The sequence below is a fragment of the Staurois parvus genome, unplaced genomic scaffold, assembly GCF_062004578.1.
Source record: "Staurois parvus isolate SC_StPar_1 unplaced genomic scaffold, SC_StPar_1.0 ptg000644l, whole genome shotgun sequence".
NCBI lineage: Eukaryota > Metazoa > Chordata > Amphibia > Anura > Ranidae > Staurois > Staurois parvus.
The window spans coordinates 1,770,648-1,796,959 of NW_028318440.1; the positions used below are offsets into that span (position 1 = coordinate 1,770,648).

At 39.1% G+C, this 26,312-nt stretch overlaps 1 protein-coding gene across 2 annotated transcripts in view; it reads left to right on the forward strand.

Annotated features, from left to right (window-relative positions):
* ADAMTSL1 (ADAMTS like 1) overlaps positions 1-26,312 on the forward strand; it is a 453,013-nt gene that overhangs the window by 363,798 nt on the left and 62,903 nt on the right. For both annotated transcript variants that reach the window (XM_089693959.1, XM_089693958.1), the window contains exons 22-23: positions 27-206; positions 3,478-3,612. In XM_089693959.1, the coding sequence (XP_089550085.1) occupies positions 27-206; positions 3,478-3,612 (315 nt within the window). The remainder of the gene's footprint in view (positions 1-26; positions 207-3,477; positions 3,613-26,312) is intronic.

A 26,312-nucleotide genomic window follows, 5' to 3' on the forward strand; every position in this document is an offset into this window, starting at 1 on the left:
TATTCGTACAAATTTTGTTTCCACAGGTCTTCCAGAGGCTGATGTGACTTGGTTTCGAAATAAAAGCAGATTACACCACGTGCCCCACCACAGTGATGCATCTTTGTTCCTGGCAAATATAACATATACCGATCAGGGACTGTATACGTGCAAAGCAGCTAATATACATGGAGAGGTATCAGAATCGACCCAGCTTCAAGTCATAGGTATCTACACATTTAATCATAAAATTGATTTTTAGGTGCTATTTTACCAACAAACTGTACTTAACATAGCCATCACACTTTCTAAAATCCATCATATAGGGACAGTGCTTCATGTATGCAGGTTTATTTATCCAAGCAGTATAATGTGCAGTCAGTATGAGCAAAGTTCAGTTAGACTTTAGTAGTACTGGGGTTATGTGTGAAAAAATATAAGCTGCACTCCAGAATGTAGCTCTTCTTTCTGTGTTATTTTGTCAAAAAAAGGACTGCAAAGATTGACGTCTCCAGCAATGGTGAACCGCAGCAAGGAAGGTTGGTGTCGGGTAGAGAAATTAATGTATGCAATTATGTTTTTGATAAATTAAACACAGAAAGAAAAGGTACTGTACGTTCTGGAATACTACTTTTATTTTTCATACTTTTGACTAAGAGTGGAGACAGGCTGTGGTAGCCAGTACCTGGGATAAAAAGAGCAAGTCTAGAGTGGACCATGGGTTCAGGTAGGTTCTTGCTATAATGGGGTTATGTACACACAGATCGGTTATGAACTTTGTGTAGTTCCTATAGGCCCACACACTTTGCACTTTACACTGCATTTTAATTAACAAGCATAGTAAACACTTTTACATGGAATTAATGTATCTAAAGCCCAAACATTTTCATTTTTGGTTTATGAAGATTTTTTTTTGCTGTATTTGTCCTTGCTGGGCAAATTTACCTTGTCTATTTGGTTTGGTGACCATTGTTAACAAAAAATTAAAAATTTTGTCTTGTCACCAGAACAGGAATAGGGGGAAAATCTTTCAACGGGAATGCCTGCTGCAGTGACTGCTGTTCCTGATGAACCAGCTAAAATTTGCTTTGTGGATGGCACTGTCAGCTTCCTCCTGCCCAATATCCCTTGATTGAAACATCAAAGGAGCCAGGTGGAAAAATGTTGGCCAAACCAGAGGCAACACTGAAGCAAATGCAAGCAGTGTCAAGTATTTTTAGACCTGGCAGGACATGTTAGATTTTTTTTTAATTCACTCTGCAGACTGAAAGGAATATATGTATATACAGTCAGGTCCATAAATATTGGGACATCGACACAATTCTAACATTTTTGGCTCTATACACCACCACAATGGATTTGAAATGAAACAAACAAGATGTGCTTTAACTGCAGACTGTCAGCTTTAATTTGAGGGTATTTACATCCAAATCAGGTGAACGGTGTAGGAATTACAACAGTTTGCATATGTGCCTCCCACTTATTAAGGGACCAAAAGTAATGGGACAATTGGCTTCTCAGCCGTTCCATGGCCAGGTGTGTGTTATTTCCTCATTATCCCAATTACAATGAGCAGATACAAGGTCCAGAGTTCATTTCAAGTGTGCTATTTGCATTTGGAATCTGTTGCTGTCAACTCTCAAGATGAGATCCAAAGAGCTGTCACTATCAGTGAAGCAAGCCATCATTAGGCTGAAAAAACAAAACAAACCCATCAGAGAGATAGCAAAAACATTAGGCGTGGCCAAAACAACTGTTTGGAACATTCTTAAAAAGAAGGAACGCATCGGTGAGCTCAGCAACACCAAAAGACCCGGAAGACCACGGAAAACAACTGTGGTGGATGACCGAAGAATTCTTTCCCTGGTGAAGAAAACACCCTTCACAACAGTTGGCCAGATCAAGAACACTCTCCAGGAGGTAGGTGTATGTGTGTCAAAGTCAATAATCAAGAGAAGACTTCACCAGAGTGAATACAGAAGGTTCACCACAAGATGTAAACCATTGGTGAGCCTCAAAAACAGGAAGGCCAGATTAGAGTTTGCCAAACGACATCTAAAAAAGCCTTCAAAGTTCTGGAACAACATCCTATGGACAGATGAGACCAAGATCAACTTGTACCAGAGTGATGGGAAGAGAGAGTATGGAGAAGGAAAGGAACTGCTCATGATCCTAAGCATACCACCTCATCAGTGCAGCATGGTGGTGGTAGTGTCATGGCGTGGGCATGTATGGCTGCCAATGGAACTGGTTCTCTTGTATTTATTGATGATGTGACTGCTGACAAAAGCAGCAGGATGAATTCTGAAGTGTTTCGGGCAATATTATCTGCTCATATTCAGCCAAATGCTTCAGAACTCATTGGACGCCGCTTCACAGTGCAGATGGACAATGACCCAAAGCATACTGCAAAAGCAACCAAAGAGTTTTTTAAGGGAAAGAAGTGGAATATTATGCAATGGCCAAGTCAATCACCTGTTCTGAATCTGATTGAGCATGCATTTCACTTGCTGAAGACAAAACTGAAGGGAAAATGCCCCAAGAACAAGCAGGAACTGAAGACAGTTGCAGTAGAGGCCTGGCAGAGCATCACCAGGGATGAAACCCAGCGTCTGGTGATGTCTATGCATTCCAGACTTCAGGCTGTAATTGACTGCAAAGGATTTGCAACCAAGTATTAAAAAGTGAAAGTTTGATTTATGATTATTATTCTGTCCCATTACTTTTGGTTCCTTAATAAGTGGGAGGCACATATGCAAACTGTTGTACTTCCTACACCGTTCACCTGATTTGGATGTAAATACCCTCAAATTAAAGCTGACATTCTGCAGTTAAAGCACATCTTGTTTGTTTCATTTCAAATCCATTGTGGTGGTGTATAGAGCCAAAAATGTTAGAATTGTGTTGATGTCCCAATATTTATGGACCTGACTGTATGTAGGGCCAGCTTAAGCAAGGATTTACCACACTTTGGATAGATTTATCTATTGTGCCTACAAAACATGAAATTAGGGTACATTTTGCCAATGGTGTACAGACAACAAAAAATACGTGTTTAACAAAAATTGGCTTTGGTTATCATTTAGATACTGTATAATTTATTAGTACTAATTATGATATCAGATCTTACAATAAGGAATATTACCAAGGCATATTTAATCTCCTGCCAAAATTACAGATTGGGGCTACACACACTTTAGGTGTTGATCTTGTGTGCAGCATTTGGTACACTTTACATAGAGTAATGTAATCAGTACCCTCTTTGAATCCCTTATTATCAAATCAATATGGCAGGATTGTTTGAACAAAGCTGTGAATATTACATAAAGGGCTATGATGCAGTTCCACATATTTAGTTTGGCAAGCAAAAAAAAAAAATACAAAATTGTGGTTAAAACTGCTCAAGACAAGAATTTTCAATATTATTTGTAAATGATTGTATAATAGAGTATTATCATATTCTGTTTCATGGTGTGATTTTTGAAACCATTCCTGCAGAACCTGCTTTGGACCTGTTTGGAGTGGAGCGACTGTTAATGCTTTTTGCTGAACTTGGACCTGGATTACCTTCAGTGCTCACATCTCTTGGTGGTAACAGAGTAATAGTGAACATCGGTGATACAGCATTGATAGGTATGTTGTCAAATAAGGTATATTATAGCAAATGAGGGGCAGGCTCCTCCTAAACCCTCGTAAATGTAAAACCTCTGTAAATGTAAAACCCCTGTAACAAATGACATTTCAATAAAAAGTAATAACGAAGAGCAGAGGTAAATTGCCAAGCAAGCAATCATGGATGAGCATTTACTTGCAAGTATAAATTCAACATGTTGTGACACTCAATGTTATTATTAGGTTGATTATCTATTGAAACAAACATATACCTTATTCAAGCTAAACTGATCATTCACTAATTTGTTATTTTTTTTGTGATATTATTTAAGAAAAAACTTTCTATCTTTTATCATTAGTTTACTAAGATCCAGGAAGTCCATATCCCATACTATAAACAAGACAAACACCATTGCTATTAAAATACCTTATTTTTTTGTTTTTTTGCATACCCATTATTAAGTCATTCAAGTGTACAGTGCCCACAACTTCAGGTAATCATTATTATGTATTAGGTATGCATTTGTATTAGAAAAGACTTAGAATTTGAGCTTCATTATACAGGTGAAACTTGAAAAATTAGAATATCATGCAAAAGATCATTTATTTCAGTAATGCAACTTAAAAGATGAAACTAATATATGACATAGACTCATTACATGCAAAGCAAGATAGTTCAAGCCGTGATTTGTCATAATTGTGATGATTACAAATCACAGCTTGAACTATCTTGCTTTGCATGTAAAGAGTCTATCTCATACATTAGTTTCACCTTTTTAAGTTGCATTACTGAAATAAATGAAATTTTGCACGATATTCTAATTTTTCGAGTTTCACCTGTATGTTATAAAATGCTTCTTATAATGGCTGTTTTGCCTAGCTTGGGTGCCCTGCCTGAAATACATGGCTAAATCTAGCGTGAGATTTTATAGTTGAAAATATGCCTACCAAAGGAAAGTATAAAGATTTCTGTAGAGTTTGAAGACTTATTTTGCTGCCATTTTAAAACAAAATATCGTTGTATGTTTTTCTTTAGCTTATTGTGTTTTTGCTCTATTATTATTTTTCCAAGAGGCTGACATCTGTGTCAGTTTCTCATGCCTTTGCCGCATGCAACTTCATATCAGCAGGATTTCATATCAGCTTGCACCTCTCTTTCATAGAACATGCCAGTGGGACACTCCTTAAAGTTTATTATTGTACAAAAGGTTACATTAATCATAGCGAGATTCTAATTTATCCAATTTTCCCCAGTGATTTTGAAGATATATTGCTGTCCTAGGATAGTTATCATCCTCACTGTGAGTGGCTACTGGTAGGAGTTTAAATTGGAGAGCAGGGCTGCATACTTTCATCTTGGTTGGGCATACAACAGATGCCCAAGATGCAACTCTAAGATGTCGCCTTTAGGGAGTTATCATCCCATCTATCCAACCTAAAGTCTGTAGTGACTCTGAGCTAGGACCACTGCCTTGTTTTGAATATTAAAGGGATATTGTAATGATTATAGGTTTAAGTGTATATATTTTTAAACATACACTTTATATCTATCATGTACTGCATTTCCTTGAGAAGGATTTGCTTTACTGCACTGAGTTTTTAACTTGTGTATATAAATTTCATCTTGAGCTATAGAGGGCTATAAACAACACACTTTTTACAACAGACCATAAAAAAATAACAAACACTGTTACTAAATAATATTTAATATTTGGATACAATAGAAAGCTTGCTATTTGTAAGCCAGTGACCTAAGCATGAGAAAACCTTGCAGAGAAGGATGCCGCTCAGACCTACCCCATGAAATCAGCAACCAGTGACAGTGTTGGCCAACACTGTCACACGTTGCTGATTCCATGGGGTCAGCCTGAGCGTCGTCCTCTGCAAGGCTCTCACTCCACCATGAGAAAACATTGCTTAAGAAATAATTAGTAATGGTTTTACACTCATACGTCACATTGTCTTAGCATGTAAAAATAATTAAAAAAATCTAACACAATGAAAAGATTGCCTAGTAATATAAACAGAACCTTTCACAAAACAAAACTGATCTACTCAGTTACCTTGAAAAAAACTCTTTCCACAGTTGGGGCCCAAATACAGTAAGAAACAGCTGAAGGAATCCCCAGTAGGATTGTTTTCCCCAGCTCTCCAATTGTGCTGTAGACCATAAATGACTCATGTGGGTTCACTTACTGATGCAAAGAAAGTGCTAACTGCAGAACTCAAGTAGCAAGAAATGTATGTAGAGCCACACTCCACATTTGTTTATATTCATATGGAAGTTACACCACTCAGTGCTCACTTAGCATGTCATGGTGTCTGGGTCAGAAATTGATACCTCAAAATGACAAAGATGTACAAGATGGACAAAAAGTCTGAATATAAATTTACTGGGAAAAGCACAATAGAATCAGCCATGGGGCTTTAGTATCCTCTGACAGCTGCTCTGCATACGTTTACAAGCCATGTGGTGTGGGATTTATTCGTCTATCGGCAATCCTGGTCAGATATCATCTTTTAATGATATGTTAACAGAACAGTAAATTGTTGTTCTTTGTTATGCTGCATGTTATATATCAACATTGCTTTATTTTTTAAGAGAATATGAAAAATTCATGTCCAAATGCCAGCGGTTTTATTTTGGAACTGTTCAAATCAGAGTGTACACAGTTCCAGTGGGACCAGTAATTATCATTCAGTTCTTTGTGCGCACTATACAGAACATGTGGCTTTCTTTTTTAGGCTTAATTCTGAGAATTGCGCTGTGCCAGCACACCTATTTGCTTTATGCATACTTATATATATATATTATTGAGCTCAATATTCGGCCAATCCCAGTGTCCTTATTTGGGTTTTAGTAGTGCATAGTGGTTGGATGTTCCAAACTGGCACTAATAATATAAAACTGTAGTCAGCGTAACAGGAAAGTGGCATTAAAGCGGAGTTCCACTCACGCTGTCAAAAAATAAAAGTCAGCAGCTACAAAAACTGTAGCTGCTGACTTTTAAAAAACACACACTCACCTGTCCCTCTGTCCCACGGCATCTTCTGTGTGGGCACCCAGCTGTGATAGCTTGCGGCTTCACAGCTGGGTACCCACTGCGCATGCACGAGTAGCACTGCGCTCCTTGAATGGTCCTGTAGTCTTCTGGGACCAAAAGACTACGGGGAGGGAGGAAGGGAGGACACCTTCCACTTCCGATTGCCTAGGCAATCGGAGCGGAAGTGGGAGCGGGTACCTGTCAAATTCGGGTACCTGCTCCCTCTCTGTCCCCCAAAGGTGCCAATCCTTAATGGGGAGCAGTCTTTAAAGTGGAACTTCCCCTTTTGGTTGCAGCTTCGCTTTAAACTCAAAAGCAAACATTTATTATATTGCAGTAGCAACCCACATCAACCAATCAGAGGTCAACTTCTAGTCATCTGGCAATGATGTAACTCTTCTAAAATGTTATGAATATTTGCTTTTGCTGCTTTACCAGTGTGCTTGTGGTCTATACAATTGATAATTACTGTGCAACTAATTTTGATAGAAGTTCATTAACCTTGGGGAGGAATTCAACAGACAGGTGCAAAGTAACAGCACATTCATGGATGTGTACCAAGCCCTAGTTGCCCATTCCCTCATCTTTATCATCTATTTCTTCTCTCTCTATTACTTACTGCCTGCAGACTGTAACATTTTGTGCTACATGCCCATGTATCAGGGACATCAATGGTATGCATATGAAGTCATGTAAAGTAAAACAATGTAATTCCATATCAAACTGTACTGCCAACAAAAGCAATCCGTTCAAATGACTGGAACAGCACTGCAACTGCACTGCTATTGAGATGCAGTGGATCAGCATTTTAAGATTTAAAGCAGGTGGTGAGGAGGGGACATATATTTTCTCCTCACTACTTATCAAATGCCTCTGAAAAGTGATCCACTGCAGATTGGTTTTCAAGGGCAGTAAGCACTGCACACGTCTGAATGAGCCCTAAGCCAATCACAGTATTGGGTTTATAGGAATGTGTGTGAGGCAGGAAAGAGAGAATACAATTCAAAACAACCAGGTGAAAGGGCTTTGCTTGCTCACTACAATGGTAGACAGGTAGGGCTGCACTTAATACTTGGCAACAGCTTCAGAGCCACTTCAAAGTGATTCTGCTGCAGACATAGGACATTTTCTTCCGTCACTTATTTGCAATTTCTATTTTCTCAAGCCTTCATTGTATTGCTGTCTCATCTTTGCAATTTCTAGCAAGAATTATCTTTAAAAAAGACCAAAGACTATGAAAGCAAAGATCCAGTTTTGTTTAGAGGAAACCACTACCTTTCCTAGACTACTAAATATTTTCACACACTTAATTGCTTCTCTTGTTCTGGTTTAGAAAATTCCTGATTCTATTGGTAACTCCCTTGATAAATTCCCCTAATTTAGGCAGGTGTGAAAAAATGCTGTAAATAAAAAACTCTTTCAAAAATAGATGCGTTAATAGTTCATTTTATAAATTTACAAAATTGAAAGTCAATGAACAAAAGCGAAATCCAAATCAAATCAATAGTTGGTGTGACCACCCTTTGCCTTTAAAAAAGCATCAGTTCTTCTAGGTACACTTGCACAAAGTTTTGAAAGATGTTGGCAGGTAGGTTTTCCAAATATCTTGGAGAACCAACCGTGGATGTAGGCTGCCTCAAATCCTTTTGCCTCGTCATGTAATCCCAGACAAACTCGTTGACGTTGATATCATGGCTCTTTGAGGGTCAAATCATTACTTTGAGGGTCAAATAAATTTGGGGTCAATCACATGACTTTCTGATGACATGGCATGATGGATAAATATCTGCCTGCATTTTTCAGCATCGAGGACACCACTGATCCTGACCAGTTCTCCAACTCTATTTGCAGAAATGCAACCCAAACTTGCAGGTAACCTCCACCATACTTTACTGTTGCCTGCAGACACTCATTATTGTACTTCCAGTCCTTCGGTGAACTAACTGCCTCCTGCTACAGCCAAATATTTCTAATTTTGACTCATCAGTCCAGAGCTGCCATTTTTCTGAGACTTTTGCACAGAACTGTGCATCTAAACCTACAAAACCAAAATGTAATATATTGCAGCTCACCAGTCCTTAGAAGTTGGTGTCTTTTTAGATTTCGAAGATGACAACTATCACTCACTGTACCGTATCTATGGAAGGAGCAGCATTCTCACACAGGATTCACCTTCCCTCTTTCATTCTCTTTTATATACTATATATTATATACTGTAGCTGATATGAATAGCAGGGACAAAGAGCACAGTACATTAAGCTGCCTGTAAACTGTAAATATTTCTTTCAGTCAGCCCATAATTCCACTATCTTGACTGCCAGAATACCCAATCAGTGCCTGCATCTGATTGGATGCCAGTTCTGTTTGGCTGTGATATTACCGCCCGATTGAAAAATCAACTATTGTCAATCCAGGTGGTGCAGAAAGGGTTACCCACAGAACAAATTGCAGCTGATTCAGTAAGAATTGTATATCTAGCTTTATCAGCTCACAAGATTTATTGCAAGATCAACAGGTAGTTTTTGCATTTATTGAATAGATATATTGAAACATTTCAAATGTACATTACATGTTTACTCTTCTAATATTACCATATGTGCCATATTCATCAGTAAAAATCTGTACATTTGTAGCTACAGAATATGTAACATAAGCATGTGATCTAATATGCAGTTAGAGTGCGTAAAGATGATTACTATTCTCTTGAGAAAAATATTGTCTGAAATTCACACATAAAAACTTAAAATACCAAATCCTATGCGCACAAGCAAAAGTATACCAGTCCAGAGTATATTCAGCTCAAGTTCATTAGAGGTAATCAAAGCAGAAAGATTTGCAAGCAAATACCAAATGTATAATAAGGCAAATATCCTTTGTATGGAAACCTAATGTGTGTACAGATGAAAATAAATCAAATAAAAGTCCAAAGTCCATAGGTCCATAGTCCAAGGAGATTGGAGTGAAAAACTTTACCCACAGAAGATGACAGGTGGCTGAATGAATGGATGGCAGCTTAAGTCCACACATGCAGACTATAAAATCTGTAGTAAAAAAATAGGGTAGACCCATGTGATGGAAACACTGTCCTTCACTTAACCCCTTGGTGCCAGTGCCTCCTGGCCCTTTAAGGGTTTCAGGCGGGGCGGGCTTTAGGGTCATGTGACGGGAAAAGTCCTAATCGAAAGAGGAGATCAGGACCTTTCCATGAGTACTGGACGTGTGCGCTGGGAGCGCGCTCTCAGCACATTTTTTTTTAATAGACCGCAAATGTGCAGCCGCTCATAGTCTAGGCCCAGACGCCTGGAGGCCACACATTTGCTTGCGGCTAGTGCCAAGAGGTTAAAGTATAAGTAAACCCTCACCTTGTAAAACAAACCATTCAGTTTAAAATAGAAATGAAAGGCAAAAAATTTGTGTATAGATATAAAAAAAAAACCCATTATAAACACTTTTCCCCCTTTTTTATAAGTTATCACATAACCTCTGTTCTCAGCTGCATAAGAGCTAGGGGAGGGGAAACAGCAGAACACTGATCTTCTCAGTAAAAGGCTGTGTGGGGGGGCAGGGGGGTGTCAACAGACGTTTCTTCATTGGAGGACAGCAATCGAAGTTCCCAGCATAGCTAGAGAACTGACCACACTGTGTTCTCTTGCTTTATGGAGTCATTTTTAATAGGATAGGAGAGGGACTGACAGAACACCGGGGACTTCACACAAAGAAAGCATTACAAAGATAACAGGATATTTTTTCATATAAGTACATGGTACAGCAGGCACATATCAGGAATGTGAATGTTGGGTTTACATGTTCTTTAAACCATGGCCAGCAGTATGTGATGCAATGGCTTTTTCTGTTTATATGCTTACTAGTGTGTGTAGCGCTACTCCCTCAGGAGCCACTGGTTGTATTAGTTACATATTTAGTCTGGCTGAAAAAAGACAAAAGTCCATCCAGTTCAACCATATAAAAAAAAAAAAAAGAGTTATAATCCTATACCCACAGTCAGGGGCGGACTGACAACTCATGGGGCCCCCGGGCAATAGGGGATAATGGGGCCCCTGTGTCTTTGCCCAAACTCAAAAAACCCTATGAAAAAGGTACCAGGGGCATCTCATGGGGCCCCCTACTGACCTTGGGCCCTCGGGCAGTGCCCAAGTTTCCAAATGGTCAGTCCGCCCCTGCCCACAGTTGAACCAGAGGAAGGCAAAAAAAACCCAGCAAAGCACGATCCAATTTGCTCCTGCTGGGAAAAACAATCCTTCCTGATCCCCCAAGAGGCAATCAGATATTCCCTGGATCAACTTTACCTGTAAATGTTAGTGTCCAGTTATAATCTGTGTATCTAAGAAACAATCCAGGCCTTTTTTGTTCTACCCTTGACCTCTACAAAGATCTCTGCATTTCAGGTATGCATGTCAATAGACACAACCTGATAACCTTTGGCTAGAGCCTAAGGGTCACCCTAGAATGAGACTCGAAACCATGGAGTATAATGACAAAATATATTGAGAATATGAGTACTCAAAAATGACAGAATTTACAGTATGGAACATTTTTTGACATATACAGTTTCAAATATCAAACAATGTAATAGGAGTGCCACCTTAGGTTCTGGTAAGGTCAGCATAAACTGTAGCTTTCCCCATTGGAAATAGGCAATTTAAGGCAACAATGAACTTGGTATCAATAGAATAATAGCTAAGTCGCCTAGAGTCACTTACGGTAAGGAGGCTAGGGCCTAGGCTATAATGCAATAACTGCAAGGTAACTGTAAACTCTTGACTAGGTAGGATAACAGGTACTCTAAGTCAGTCCTTAAAGTAAGTCTTCAGCTGGCCACGTTGGAGCTCTTGAAGACGTTGGCGCGCTAAAGGAAATAAATTCTGCAACAAGGAAACGAGTTGTAGAACGCTGGTTTCCTGAGAGCACTCAGTGGAGAAGTGTCCAGCAAAGGGATAATTATCAGAGGTATAATATTAGATATCTCTCAGATGTGCAGGGATACAGGTCTGAGGAGCAGGACAGTTGCAGTAAGTTAATGGGTAATAGGGAATGCCTTTAACAGAGTGCACAATATGGCCTTCCAATGAATTTCACTACAGGGTCAGTCAATATGTCACAAAGGGTTAATATCCACTCACTGACTCCAGGATACTGGTAGTAGAAGGTCTCCTCTAGTGATGAACAGGGGCACCCTTTAAGATGGGAACGATTCCAGGTGAGCTTCAGCAGCGATCAGATACCGGTAGCCCTGCGATGCAGTTGCAACCTTTAGCTAGGCTTAGGGTTGGTGGTGTCACAGCAGGAATCAGCAGGTCTTGGTGTCTGGCAGCTCCAGGTACTAGGCCTCAGGATAATTCCCAGCGGACAGCGGCACGGCCACAGATTTCAACAACTTTTTCAGTTCTCCGGAACTGACAGACACTGTCTCTCATGTAATGTATTTTCATAGTGTATAGTGTATTTTCCTCCTTGTCTTTCTCTCAGACAGGACTTTCCCTTCTACACATAGCGGCGTCCCTCTCTCTACTGACTCCTGGTTTCAAGGGCTTTTAATTTTTATGACCCCTTCTGCTTACAGGTATGCTGGATTTTGAAGTTTCCTTTGTCTGTGGTGATAGTGGAATTCCTGCTGGCTGGGACTACATTTTCCATCGTACAGTGCTCAAATAAAAATGAATCACAGTCCACAAAGTTCCTTTTTGTGGAAGAAAAAGACAATGTTCATTATGACAACTCATTAATAAACCGGCAGATTTCAGTTACAATGGATCTTATTACACAAGTCTGACATTCGCAGAAACCATTTTTTTCCCAAACGGGCAAAAATGCCTTATTTGTGGTCATAAGAAAAATCTTGTATTTGCGATCAGTCATAGTTCTTTTGTTTCAGGACTTGATGATGCGGAAGTTCTTTTTATCCATAGGTCATTCAGGAAATAGTGGGATGGAAAATTTTGGTGTAACAACACACAGTTCCATTAGAAGATTTAAACAGGATAGCAATGGGAAAATAAATTGTCACCTGTTACTTAAAATAGGTTTCCATCTGTTAAGTTGTGGATGAATGCTGTTGGGGACATGATTTGTATAAAAGCATGTATACTGCTACAGTCCCACAGCCTAACAGCAGTAATAGCAAGAGATCACTAGGTAGCTTCACAACTTTGAAGCTTCGTGATTCTAAAAGTAAGTAAATATTTGACAGGGTCTGATTTACTGAAAAAAATGTATGTATGTCTTTGCATACAGTTGTGTCCAAAATTATTCAACCCCCACTGAAATTGAGTGTTTTGGCCAGTTTGACATTGCTTTTGATCATTCAGTCATCTTGCTTACATTTACATTAAAGAGGCACTTGTAGGTCAGACAAATATAACATAACAGTTATAATGAAATAACCACAAATGTCTTTTCTGTGCTCACAGCATTATCAGTTTTATTCAACCCCCAAGTGACATTCAATCTTAGTACTTAGTACAGCATCCTTTTACAGTTATAACAGCTTTTAAACGTGAAGCATAGCTTGACACAAGTGTCTTGCAGCGATCTACGGGTATCTTCGCCCATTCTTCATGGGCAAAGGCCTCCAGTTCAGTCACATTCTTAGGCTTGCGCACTGCAACTGCTTTCTTTAAGTCCCACCAGAGGTTCTCAATCGGATTTAAGTCTGGTGACTGCGATGGCCACTCCAAAATGTTCCAGCCTTTCCTCTGCAACCATGCTCTAGTGGACTTGGAGGTATGCTTGGGATCATTGTCCTGTTGAAAGGTCCAACGTCTCCCAAGCCTCAGGTGTGTGACGGACTGCATCACGTTTCCATCCAATATCTCCTGGTACTGAAGAGAATTCATGGTACCTTGCACACGCTGAAGCTTCCCTGTACCTGCAGAAGCAAAACAGCCCCAAAGCATGATTGACCCTCCACCATGCTTCACAGTAGGCAAGGTGTTCTTTTCATCATAGGCCTTGTTCTTCCTCCTCCAAACATAGCGTTGATCCATGGGCCCAAACAGTTCTAATTTTGTTTCATCAGTCCACAGAACACTATCCCACAACTTTTGTGGTTTGTCCACATGGCTTTTGGCATACTGCAGTCGACTCTTCTTATTCTTTGGAGACAGCAAGGGGGTACGCCTGGGAGTTCTGGCACGGAGGCCTTCATTACGCAGTGTGCGTCTTATTGTCTGGGCTGAAACTTCTGTACCCACATCTGACAAATCTTTTCTCAGTTCCTCAGCAGTCACACGGGGACTTCTCTCCACTCTACGCTTCAGGTAGCGCACAGCAGTCGAAGTCAGCATCTTCTTTCTGCCACGACCAGGTAGCGTTTCAACAGTGCCCTTTGCCTTGAATTTGCGAATGATGCTTCCTAAGGTGTCTCTTGGTATGTTTAACATCTTTGCAATCTTCTTATAGCCATTGCCCTTCCTGTGAAGAGAAATCACCTCTTCTCTTGTCTTCCTGGACCATTCTCTTGCCTTCACCATGTTTGTAACCACACCAGTAAATGTCTAGAAGGAGCTGAGTATCACAGTCATTTTAAAGCTGCCTAATTGGTGCTTATTATGCTTGATTGCTGCTCGGTGACATCCACAGGTGTTTTCAATACCTGATGGAAAGCACCTGTATGAACCTCTGTTCTTCAGAGTGGTAGTCTTTAAGGGGTTGAATAATTGTGGCAATGAAGAAACCACATAAGAACCATTTACTACTGTATTACATAAACAATTGATGTCATTTTAGTTGCATTTGGGTAGTTACAACGTCCTTGTAGGATTTGATTCTGAATACAATTCCAAATGTACACTATAGTCCCTAAACCCCTTTACAGCATTGGGGGTTGAATAATTTTGGACACAACTGTAATTGCAACTGCATACTCTTACTGCATTTGCTAACATGCATCCAATGCAGCACACGCCCCAGCATTCCATGGTACCCAAGCCAAATGGTGGCATACAAAGATTGGCATTTTCCTTCCCTCCACTGAGCCTGCAGCCAGGGATGGTTGCCAACTCTCCTCTGGGGATTAGGGTTTAGACCCCCCTAACCCCACCCTTATCTACGCTCCTGCTCCACTCTATTTCTCCCTCCTCTTCTCCTTCTCCCCCTTAGCCCCTGTCATCAGCTGAGCATTTCCTAAGTCTGAATACACCTGACTGCACTCAACATGCTGAAGCTCATTCTTTGTAATTGTGCCTGTTCACGCCTTACCTATTGTATAATGTATGCCCTACACTCAAAGAAGTAAATGAGCTATCACTGAGCATATTCAGGTGTTTTTTGCCCTGTAGATTTCAGTTAGAGTGCCAGTAAATGCACAACACACACATTTTCACACCTAAAGAACTCCTCTCCTCTAGAACTGCTATTCTCCCCTTACCAAGCCCTCAAAACAAATGCCTGAATCTTGATTCAGGTGCAAACACACCTGCACAAAGGTTGAGAAAAGCTTTAAAATTCCTCAAAAATGCTTCAAAATCACCTGTATCACACTCTGCTCAGGTGTAAATGCAGGCTTACTTCTACTTTATCACCCTTTGTTCTACCCCCTCCTCCTCCGATCCTTCATTTCGTCTGTCTAGTTTTTATTTTTTCTTAGAAATAGAAGAGCTTGTTGGTTTTAGGTATTTTACTTTCAAATATATTGTGGTAATTTTGCTTTCACTTTAATTTTGTAGTAGTGAGCAATATTGAACCTGGTCATGAGATATAATTGGAATATGTTACCTGTTCATTTTTCAATTATACATTAATTTATTCCTAATAAAATATCTTGTACTTATGCTTGAAGGTAGAAACCTTCAGTATGCAGCTTCCCTGCAGCACCCAAATAATTACCTGATAAAAATCCAGCGATGTGCACAAGAGCCACTGCTGTTCTGGCTCTCTGCCTCCTCATTCGTTTAAAGACAGCAGCATCTGCTGTTGTCAATCAAAAGCCAGTGAGGAGGGAGTGGGGGTGGGGACAGGACAAAGCCCCATTCTTTGCGTCTCTGGACACACAGAGCCGGCTCAAGAAAGAGAATGCACAAATGCCCCCATAGGAAGTGGGTTGATATGGGGACTCTCGGCACTGGGGAGGAGCCTAGAGCGTCAACTGGGGACCTGAGAAGAGCAGAATCTGGGCTGCTTTGTGCAAAACCCTTGCATAGAGCAGGTAAGTATAACATGTTTGTTATTTAAAAAAAAGTTAAGCCTTTATTATCACTTTAATTTGCTGAGAACTGTTTTTTCATCTTAATTTCCAATAGATTAACAGCTTACATATAAACCAATAGTATTTAAATTTCTTGGCAAGTTTATTCCTAACTGGCATTCACCTTTAACTAATTGTGTAGTTTACCGTAACTGCTCAGAGGCAAAATGATGTCATGATATCATGTCATAAGCAGCGACATGCCAATACGAATCAGGCCCAACTTATTCCATACATAGGTGCCAAGTAGCTACAAGGTACTCCTCTATGAAAATACAATATCCAAAAGATTAGTTCACTGTTAGAACCATAAATCTAAGTACATCAGCAGGTTCAAATGAAGAACTGAAGTAAACGTTGAGAGGCAGCCAAAATGTACAGAGATCTAAAATAAAGTACAAAGATGGAGACACATTCTCTGGTGCAATAAATACTAATAAAGTAACTGGAACAGTCCTGACTGTAAATGCTTGTGAAATACTCAAGTAGATTTGTGCTACATCAGAAACGGTGTTGAAGATAGATTTAACAGTGGACTTAATGGAATTTTATATTCCAGTTTGTTTCTGAAATCAGGGACTAATCGGAAAAACTTTGTTTTAGAAAATTGGTCATCAAATAAAGCGTGAGCTGCAGTACCCAGTCTGCCTTGTTTGCAGAACTGCCTATATTCTAATCGTCCTGCTTTTATATCTCAGCAGCATTTCCTAGCAGCAGTGAGATACAATACATTTTCAACAATTGACTTATTTGCTTAACAGTGGTATGTTTATTCATTTGTTTATACTGTATAATTATTACTTTGTGTTAAAATGAAGTAACAGTTGTTTTTTCTACCATCTTTTGTCAGTTGTCAATGCAGTATTACAAATCTTGTTTAGTACAATGCATCCTTAAACATTGTGTGTTGTAGCTATTAAGATTTGTCTCTTGAGTGCACATTATTGCACATTATTTACACAAGTTACACAACCCCTTCAAACAAATTTGCATTTCTTCACCTGCGTGCTCTCTTATAAAAAGTTTCACACGTTTATAGACTTTTGAGTCACTGACATGGAAAAGTTGTGTGAGCAACGATCAAATATAGAATTCCAATGTGAGAAAATCAGAAGAGAAATTAAGATGATGCCTGCTGATAAAAATAACACATCTTTAGTGTTAGCTTTCACTTTGGCATTTAATCAGCATTCAACCCCTTCTACAGTGAGCAAACCATGTTGGAAGGAACAATTATATATGAGGCTAGCGTTTGACTGAATGTCCTGTATAATATTATTCTTGGACATGAACCTCGTACTTTGAAATCTGTTTTAAAATATTTTAACCTTATTATTTATATTGCAATCCTCCTGACAATATGGTAAACGTAGCATACATTTTTTTTCTTAAGAAAAGGGGTCTTTTCATATCTGATTACTTGCGCACATCTATAAAGCAGTGCCTGTTTATGTATGTCTGCATGTTGCAATGGAAGGGTAGTCTGCCTTTCAAGTGATTATTAATCCTATAGGGATACAGCCTAGAATGATGTGGCTGAACTTCTGTATTAGACTTACTGTATCAGTTGTACTCTTGTGACTGATTTTAAAGACATAAAATGGGATATTTGAAGTTTGTTTCCCCTCTGTTAGAAATGAGCAGGTCTCATAATGAAATCCAATTATTTCTTTCTTTCCAAAATATTCCCTGCAAATTACTGAAATGTACTTAATTCAGGTGGGATTGCTACACACAGACCAACTGGCTTTTTTTAGGTTTCAAGATTATTGCTAAGAAATCAGATTAAGATTGGCACTTCATGCCCCAAATTATGGCATGCATAACAACCAAAAAAATGGTTGATTTGATGTTGTGTGTAACATGCAAGCCAATTAAAGCCTAATTCCAGGCAATATTTTTTTCAAGCCTTTTTCCTCTCTTACTGTGACAGAGATTGTCATTGAGAGAAAGCATGGTCAGGTGTTCTAACCTTTCCTTACACAAATGCAAATGTGGTTCTGTCTCCATCAAAGAGATTTCCCATAATTTTCAGTCCTAGCAGGAATTGTGAGAAAATATCCCTAACTAGGACACAGACAGCTATGAAACATGGCTAGAAATCCATCCTTCACTAACACCTTGAACAAATGTAAGCAGAGAGTGCCAGACTTCTGGTGATACTGCAGGTAAAAATTGAAAGAGACTGTAGGCTCCATTCATACTAGCCAACTCCTGAGTTGCATGATTTTCAGTGCAACTTTGGAGTCTGACTTTGATATGACTTTGAATTGACTTTGATATGATTTTTACACTCTGTGGCACTGAAGCTGTATCAAAATTGGATCAAAGCAGTGCAGGAACCTTTTCTGAAGTCACAGTGACTTCAGAAGTGTAAATTGAAACAGTTGTCATAGAGATATATGGCATTTCACATGTCCTGCGACTTTGGGTCTCACAAGTTGCATCCTAATTCGCAGGAATGTGAACTGAGCCTTAATCCTTCTAAGGCTCTAAGCAAAGTAAAACAAAACATTTTCACTGAAGAGTGGCTTTAAGACAGTAAATCAGGGGTCTCCAACCTATGGCCCTCCAGATGTTGAGAAACTACAAGTCCAATAAGTCCTTGAAAGACTCTGACAGCCACAGGCAAGACTCCCAGAAGCAGAGGCACACTTGCAGTATTTAAACAGCTGGATAGCCGTAGTTTGGAGACCCCCTGCAATAAACTATATTGTAGAAGAAAAGTTGCTTAAATTATGTTTCCAAAGCCCATATTTGATCTATAATGCTAGGACGATATTCCAAGCCAGGTTGCCATATCCATTAAATGATCCACCCTACAGGCTTATAGTCAGCTTACCAAAACAGTAATTGGGACCAAGTCACCAAAACTAATATCCAGTTGTAAAAGCAGTAAGAGACAAATTAAAGAAGCATCATCTGGTCAGACAAAACAAACACCCCCCTGCGCTTGAAGTGGATGTTCCAGCAGTGGTGGACCTTAGACCAGCTTGAAGCTAAGCAAGACCTTTCTCCCCCTAAGGACTGGGGAAACCAAAAAGGAGCACTGGAAAAAAAAGAAACAGGGAGCACCAGCTTTGCACATTACCTGTATATATCTTTTTATTGAAGAAATTAAACAATATCCACAGTGTCCCGCATTACATGGTCCACTGTTCCATTCCCAACATGGGGGAAATGCTCCAAGTGGCTGGCACTTTTCAAGGCTCTGAGAAAGAGCCCCCCCCCCCCCCCATCCCCTTTGAAACACTTTATCCATTTAGAACATCTATCCCATGTTGAGATTTGAGTAATGGACCAGGTGATGCAGGACACTGTGGATATTGAATGGCTTGATATCATATGCTGTTTCTGAGTACACATCTGTTCCATTTCCTAAATAAAATAGGTTGGTTTGCCTTCTGTTTTTGTTTTTGCAGTGTTCATCTGGTCAGAGCCAGAATATCAGGAACTGTGTTTCAGGACTGCATCTAACGTGCCACCTCCAGGTGTCTTTCTGACATTAATATTTGGTCTTTGAGGGTGCATCCACTGATCTATGACCCAGTCTGATGGGGACATTGATGTAAAGGGGCACTCTGATTCAGACCCTGATGTAAGGGGAGACTCTGATGAAGACTCCTAATGTAAAGGGGGCTCTGATAGGGACACTTGATATAAGGAGGCACAGGTTTTGATTAATCATACTAATGACAGCCTGATATCTGATGTATAGGGAAACTATGATGGGGTCATTTGATGTAAAGGGAAATTCTGAATGGGGCATTGCTGTAATGGGGCAGTCTGATGTGAACGGTTTATGCAAGGGGGTACTCTGATGGGGGCTATTGATGTAAGGGGGCACTCTGATAGGGGCTATTAATGTAAGGGGGCACTGTGACCCATGTAAGGGGGCAATTTAATGAGGACAATCCATGTAAGGGGGCACGCTGATCAGGACTCTCCTAGTAAGGGGGCACTGTGATGGGGACCCTGATATAAGGAGGCACTCTGATGAAGACTCCAAATGTAAAGGGGGCTCTGATAGGGACACTTGATATAAGGTGGCACAAGTTTTGATTAATCATTCTAATGACAGCCTGATACTTGTGTTTCAGAAGTTATGGCTCATGGTACAGAAGTGATCAGGGAATACTGGTTCTCTGCATCTTTGTCATACTGTGTAACAGACTGTCAGTGACTTATATACAGTGTTGATATTATGCCCCCTGAATTTTTTTTACTGCAACACCAGATGAGATAGGCAAGATGCAGCCCTGCTTTACTGCTTAATTGCTTGCATATGCTAGATTTCAAGTAACTACAAACATAACAGATGCAACAATTTTTTAAATGATCACCACGTGAAGCATGCTGGATGAAGTCCTTAAATGAAACATTTTATATGTATATTTGTAAAAATAGCAAAATGCAGTACTGAAATTTTTGCTTGTACACTGTAGTATATATATATATTTATTTTATTTTTTTTAGCTTTTGAGAGGATTAACTAAATACAGTATATTGCAGTATATTGTTGGGTACACCAGTTGGCAAATCTGGCTACCACATGATGTTTGCATTACCTAAGCAGATGATTTATATTTTCTGCAGACAAGCATACTGCTGCCCTTACTTACCAGACATTAGTAGTTATGTAGGTAAATATATCTTAGATGATCTCTTTGTTCTCCGAAGATGGTTTGATCCAGGAAGGTATGGCCAAATTGGAAGTAGCTGATACCTATGATCATTTCCCGTTTCAACTGTAATTATTCAGACAGGGGGGCATGTACCTATATTTCTACTGGTACCTTTATCAAAAAGAATTATTTCTTACTTCTTCTTAGTTGCCAATTTGTACAGTAAGACATATTACTTAACAAAAAAATGACTTTTTTTGGCTTGCAAACTAGAAATAGACTGATAGCTGGCAGGACATTGTGGTGCCTTCCCCAGGCAAAAATTATAGCTATAAAAGACTTTGATAAAAAAAAAAAAAATTGGACTTATGCTAGGTATCAATTTGTTCTTATATTAATATAATACAGATTGAAATACTCTGCTGTAGTTCATCATATACATATTGATTTTTTTATAGTCTTTCATCCCTAAGGAATTTGCATTCTTGTTTAATAAAAGGCTTGTGGCTAAATAATTAAAAACATGACAGACCGCTCTTGACTTTTTAAAATTATTTGAGTTCTTCCTCAAAACGTGTTTAGAAAGAAAGTCTTTTTTGAAAATAAAATAACAGATATTGAATCATTTTAGGTTGTCGATGGGCTGTTTGTAGAGCTCAGTTATAAATTGAATTAGTTTAAGTTTATTGTTTAAAATCACAACACTCCAGCAGAGGTAATTCATAACTTTCCAGCATACACAAAGCCAAACATTCCTGTGTAAGTCAATGTGTGTTTCTGGATGACCGTAGTTCAGTTGGCTGCTGCAGAGTAGATTGAATTTCCCCCTCTGACCCATATTAATTAAATGTTCTGTATATTTGTGGTGCCAGAAATCCCCATTCATTAAAAACTAGTTTAAAATGCAAATTAAAACTGATGCACTGTGAAGTTTAATGTTACTATACTAACTAATGTAGTCAGGACTCCACTGTAGATTATTGGAAAATAATTCAATTAGACACATTTTCCATGCTTGATTCTGCTGCAGGGGAGACATGGAGAACTGTTTCTTCAATGCTAGTTCCAGAATGATGATGTCACTCACAGTCAAGATGCTTGAATTAAGCTACACTACCCTTAAACTAGCCTGAAAATCAAAATCGGAGTGCAGTAATTTCTTTTAAACTTAGATCCAGCAAAAACATATTTTATAGAGTAGAATAGAGGGTTATAATCTGTTAGATATTTATTGTAATTTCTGTTCTCACTGGGAAGGTTTTCTTTCACTTCCTGTGTGGTCACTGGGGTAGGAATTTAGCACACTCTTCAGCAGGGATCATTTATTTAACGCACCATTTTAATATAGTGTGGAATAGTTCCATTGCTGTTTGTGTCCATCTTGGGGAGGTTCTTCTCACTGTATATGTGGTCGTTGGAATAAGAAGTAAGGGAAACGCTCTCCAACAGAGACACGGACAGGGATAAAAGAGAGGTAATAAAACCAGATAATGGTTCTATCCCTTACCCAAATGTAGTAACTCTTCCCAAAACATTTTGGCTGTAGTTGTGGTTTAAAGCGAATCTAAACTCAATCAATAAAATATCATGTAAACTTTAACATGTGATGTAGTTATAAAAATTCACGTTTAACCATTTACATCTATAGCTTTCTTAAAAATAACAATAGCCATGAAGGATTTTATTGCCAGTTTCTGTTATAAGATGACAATGCTCTATCCCTATCTCCCAATTATCCTTCTGCATTGTCACCCTGTCTCACATAGAAGCTACAAGTGGCTGTTTCATCACACAGTACCCAGGCATGGTCCACTGTTACCACCATCAAGACACCTGCCCTGAGAAATGCCATACAACCATCACTGAAGTGTAGGCATATGGCATGCCTTTACACACACATGAACCTTAATGGCATCCCAGTCTTAGTCCATAGGGTTCAATATTGAGTTGGCCCACCCTTTGCAGCTATAACAGCTTCAGCGCTTCTGGGAAGGCTGTCCACAAGGTTTAGGAGTGTGTCTATGGGAAGGCTTGACCATTCTTCCAGAAGCGCCTTTGTGAGGTCAGGCACTGATGTTGGAAGAGAAGGCCTGGCTCACAGTCTCTGCTCTAATTCATCCCAAAGGTGTTCTATCAGGTTGAGGTCAGGACTCTGTGCAGGCCAGTCAGGTTCCTCCACTCCAAAATCGTTCATCCTTGTCTTTATGGACCTTGCTTTGTACACTGGTGCACAGTCATGTTGGAACAAGAAGAGACCATCCCCAAACTGTTCCCACAAAGTTGGGAGCATGAAATTGTCCAAAATGTCCAAATTTCCTACCCTATGATAGCTACTGAGCAGTGCCTATCAATCCTTGTAATAGAATACATGCATCAAAACTGCCCTCCAGAGTATACTTACCCAATGTGGCCATTGTGCTAAGTCAGCACTGAGATGGAGCACTTAGTGAATGTTAAATTAGCTTGCATACACCTACCCTCTATGCACCTTGTATTGATGTTTCTAACATTGTATGTTGAACCTTTAATTGCAATAGATGCACATATCTATGCATTAAAACATTATTGTATAGAATACTGCACCAAAATATGCATTTTGCACATTATACCATTTGTGTAAGGTTGGGATCCGAGCTCAGACTCCATAACCAATGCTTGACTGCTCTTCACCTTACAGGTCATCTTTCAAAAATGCTATATATGCAATAACTAGAATACAGAGGCAAATTATGGCTAGCAGGTAGACCCAGACGTCTGTAGCTGCTCTTAAATGTCCCTCATCTGAAAGGAATGTCCCTCTTTTGGAATAAAATTCCTTGGTCCTTCCTTCTTCTCAATGATCTCTCTGATGTATAGAACTCTATAAATAAAAGTACTATTTAAATAGCAAACTCCAAACTCTGAATTATTGCATTTGTTATTTTGCTACTACAAAGGAGTGGTAGTTGTGAAAAAGCACTTTAATTTACCAATCATTAACCACTTATTAATTATTCATTGTCCAGGTAATTGGGGATGAGACAGGGATATAGCTCACAGTAGCTGGTTCAGTTCTTTTAAAACATGACCAGCCAACCAGAATCATTTCTTACCTGTGCCTTGTAGATCAGTGGGAACTTTGCCGTGTTGGTGCTTATCTATCAATAGCAGCATTACTATTTCTGGTAGATGACATCAAAATAAAAATTTTCTGCTAATAATAATCAGGGTTCTGCAACATGGTTACCCTCTGTGCTATCAATTACTCCTTGAATAACCCCCAAGTGTATACGTAGAAGGTACCATTGGCTTCCTTTGTCTGCCTTTCTATTTAGTTGTATCTGGTTTGTGTATTCACACAATCCATCGAACTGATGGTCTTTTGTGGATGAGTAATGCATATGAGATTCATCAGTATTCTGACAAGTTTATCCCATGGAGAAGTGAGCACACAGGTCAAGTGGATTATCGTGCACTTTGTGTACAGTGCATTTTACTAAGAACCACATGTTGCGCTTCTTCCATGTACGCAAATAGCTTCTTAGCCAGGATGCTGAATTAATAGCAGTCTTCTTTAACTCTTTCTCTGCTTTAAGAAATAATGGTAGTGATATACCAACCTTAAATTGCTAACATAAATTTCCACCCCTGCTCTGGAAGTAATACATGTAGCTAAATTGATTGAAATGTATAGAGGAATCAAACTATGCTTTAGTTAGATTTTCCAGGTGTCATATAAAAGAAAGCAGCTTAGTCTGCACATGGAAATATTTGAAAAACACAAAATAAAATCATGAAGTACATATCAAAGCACTTTGATAGAAAATTGGTTAGTCAAAAACTCTCCTACTATTAGTTGTTATGTATTGGGGCCTGACTTTAAGCAAAACTGTACGTAGGTCATGTATAGGCTGCCAATGCCATCTTATGTCTGTGTAAATTCTAGTCCACTGGCTGTCAAACCAATCCAATCTCTTAAGAATATTTAGTGCATATCTATGCACTTTTACTTTATTACATGTACTTACTGTATAAAGCACAATGAATTTAAACAGTGCTCTCTCTCTCTCTCTCTCTATATATATATATATATATATATATATATATATATATTATATTATTATACAGGATTTATATATAGCCAACAGTTTGCTCAGCACTATATATATATATATATATATATTGTACATTCACATCAGTCCCTAACCCTCAAGGAGCACACAATCTAAGGTCCATAACTCATATTCATACATAATAGGGCCATTTTAGACAGGAACCAATTAACCTACCAGCATGTCTTTGGAATGTGGGATTAAACCAGAGTACCCATAGGAAACCCGCACAGGCACAGGGAAAACATGAAAACTCCAGGCAGGTGGTGCCATGGTTGGGATTTAAACCAACAACCCTAGTACTGCCAGGCGGAAATGCTAACCATTTAGCCACTGTGCTGCACGTTTCCAAAGGAATGGAAAGGAGCATCTCCTACACAGGTTACTGGCATGAATAGGACCTGATTTCACAGAATCTTGAATTTACAAAATATGGATGCTTAATTTACAAATGCTAGCTGACTAAATGTTAGTCTGATACTTTGTTTTCAGAACCTTCAGAGTCACTGGCCTGGGTTCTGACTTTACTCTGATTTTGCTTGCTTAATCCATCTTATGGCTCAGTAACTCTAAAAACTGAAGCAAGAGACAGCCAGGCAGTAAGTACTTTCAGAAGGTCAGTAATTCCTACATCCATATTATATTCAGTTCTGGATTACTCCTAGAGGAATAATTATAGGGAATACTTAGTCTTTCAGGTAATGTGATGGTAATGTGATGCCTACTTGAGCATGAATCTGGTGCTTGCAAGCATTTGCATGGCCATTGTGTCTCCAATTAAAGCCTAGCTGTAGCCATTTTTGTGTAACTTGGAATAAAGTATGAAGAAAGAAAATTTATGCCAGGTTTTTATTTCTGCCTGCGATCCCATTTGGGAGATTGTACCCCTCCTCATGTCCCTGTGACACCATGAGAAGAAATGAGGGAATGGCTGTCCTTGAGTCAGGAAGGCCAGACACTGAGTGTATTTGTAGGCTGAAAGCCTGTACTGAGTGAAGTACAGAGGCTGCCACTAATAGCTACCTTCTGGTCTCTCTGAATAACTGACTCACTGTAGAATTTTCTGAGACACATATAATACTTCTTTAGTGTCTGTAGGCGATTTTGCGACTAATTAAAGAGTCGGTGAAGTAAAAAATAAAGTGTGATTTTATTTTATCACACAATGGCTTAAAATAACAATGTAAAGGGTATCATGAACAGTTCCGTGTAGGTAAAACAGAAATATCAAAACAGAAGTTATAAAGATGTGTCACCATTATTTTCATGGCTGATTGTCCTTCATGTGATCTTGTCTTGTTCAATGCAGCTGAGTCTCACCAAGAAAACAGAAGTGACGAGTTCTTGTCTTAGAAAATGCACCTGTTCCAGCTTCTCAGAATGTGAAGAACGACATGTCTCCATGCTTTGCTTGTGCGTGTCTGTGTGAATGGACAGACATGTGTATGAGTGTGCGTGTGTGAGTCTGAAGCGCTCTCTTTGGATACCTTTTTATGATACTTGTACGCGTCATAATTTGTGATCCTAGAACCTTGTATAGCAAACAATACTGCTTAGCAGAGCAATTTCATTGAAGGGAGGGGACACTACATATATGGTCTTTTGATTGACAGGCCCATACGTAATGACCATAAGCTGAAGCTGAAAATGTTGCATCAGCTTGCTCATGTGACAAGTTTCTCTGCTTAGATAATAATATAAACTAAGAATATATCTTTACAACATAATATCTCAATAAGTTGTATAACCAAAAATCTAT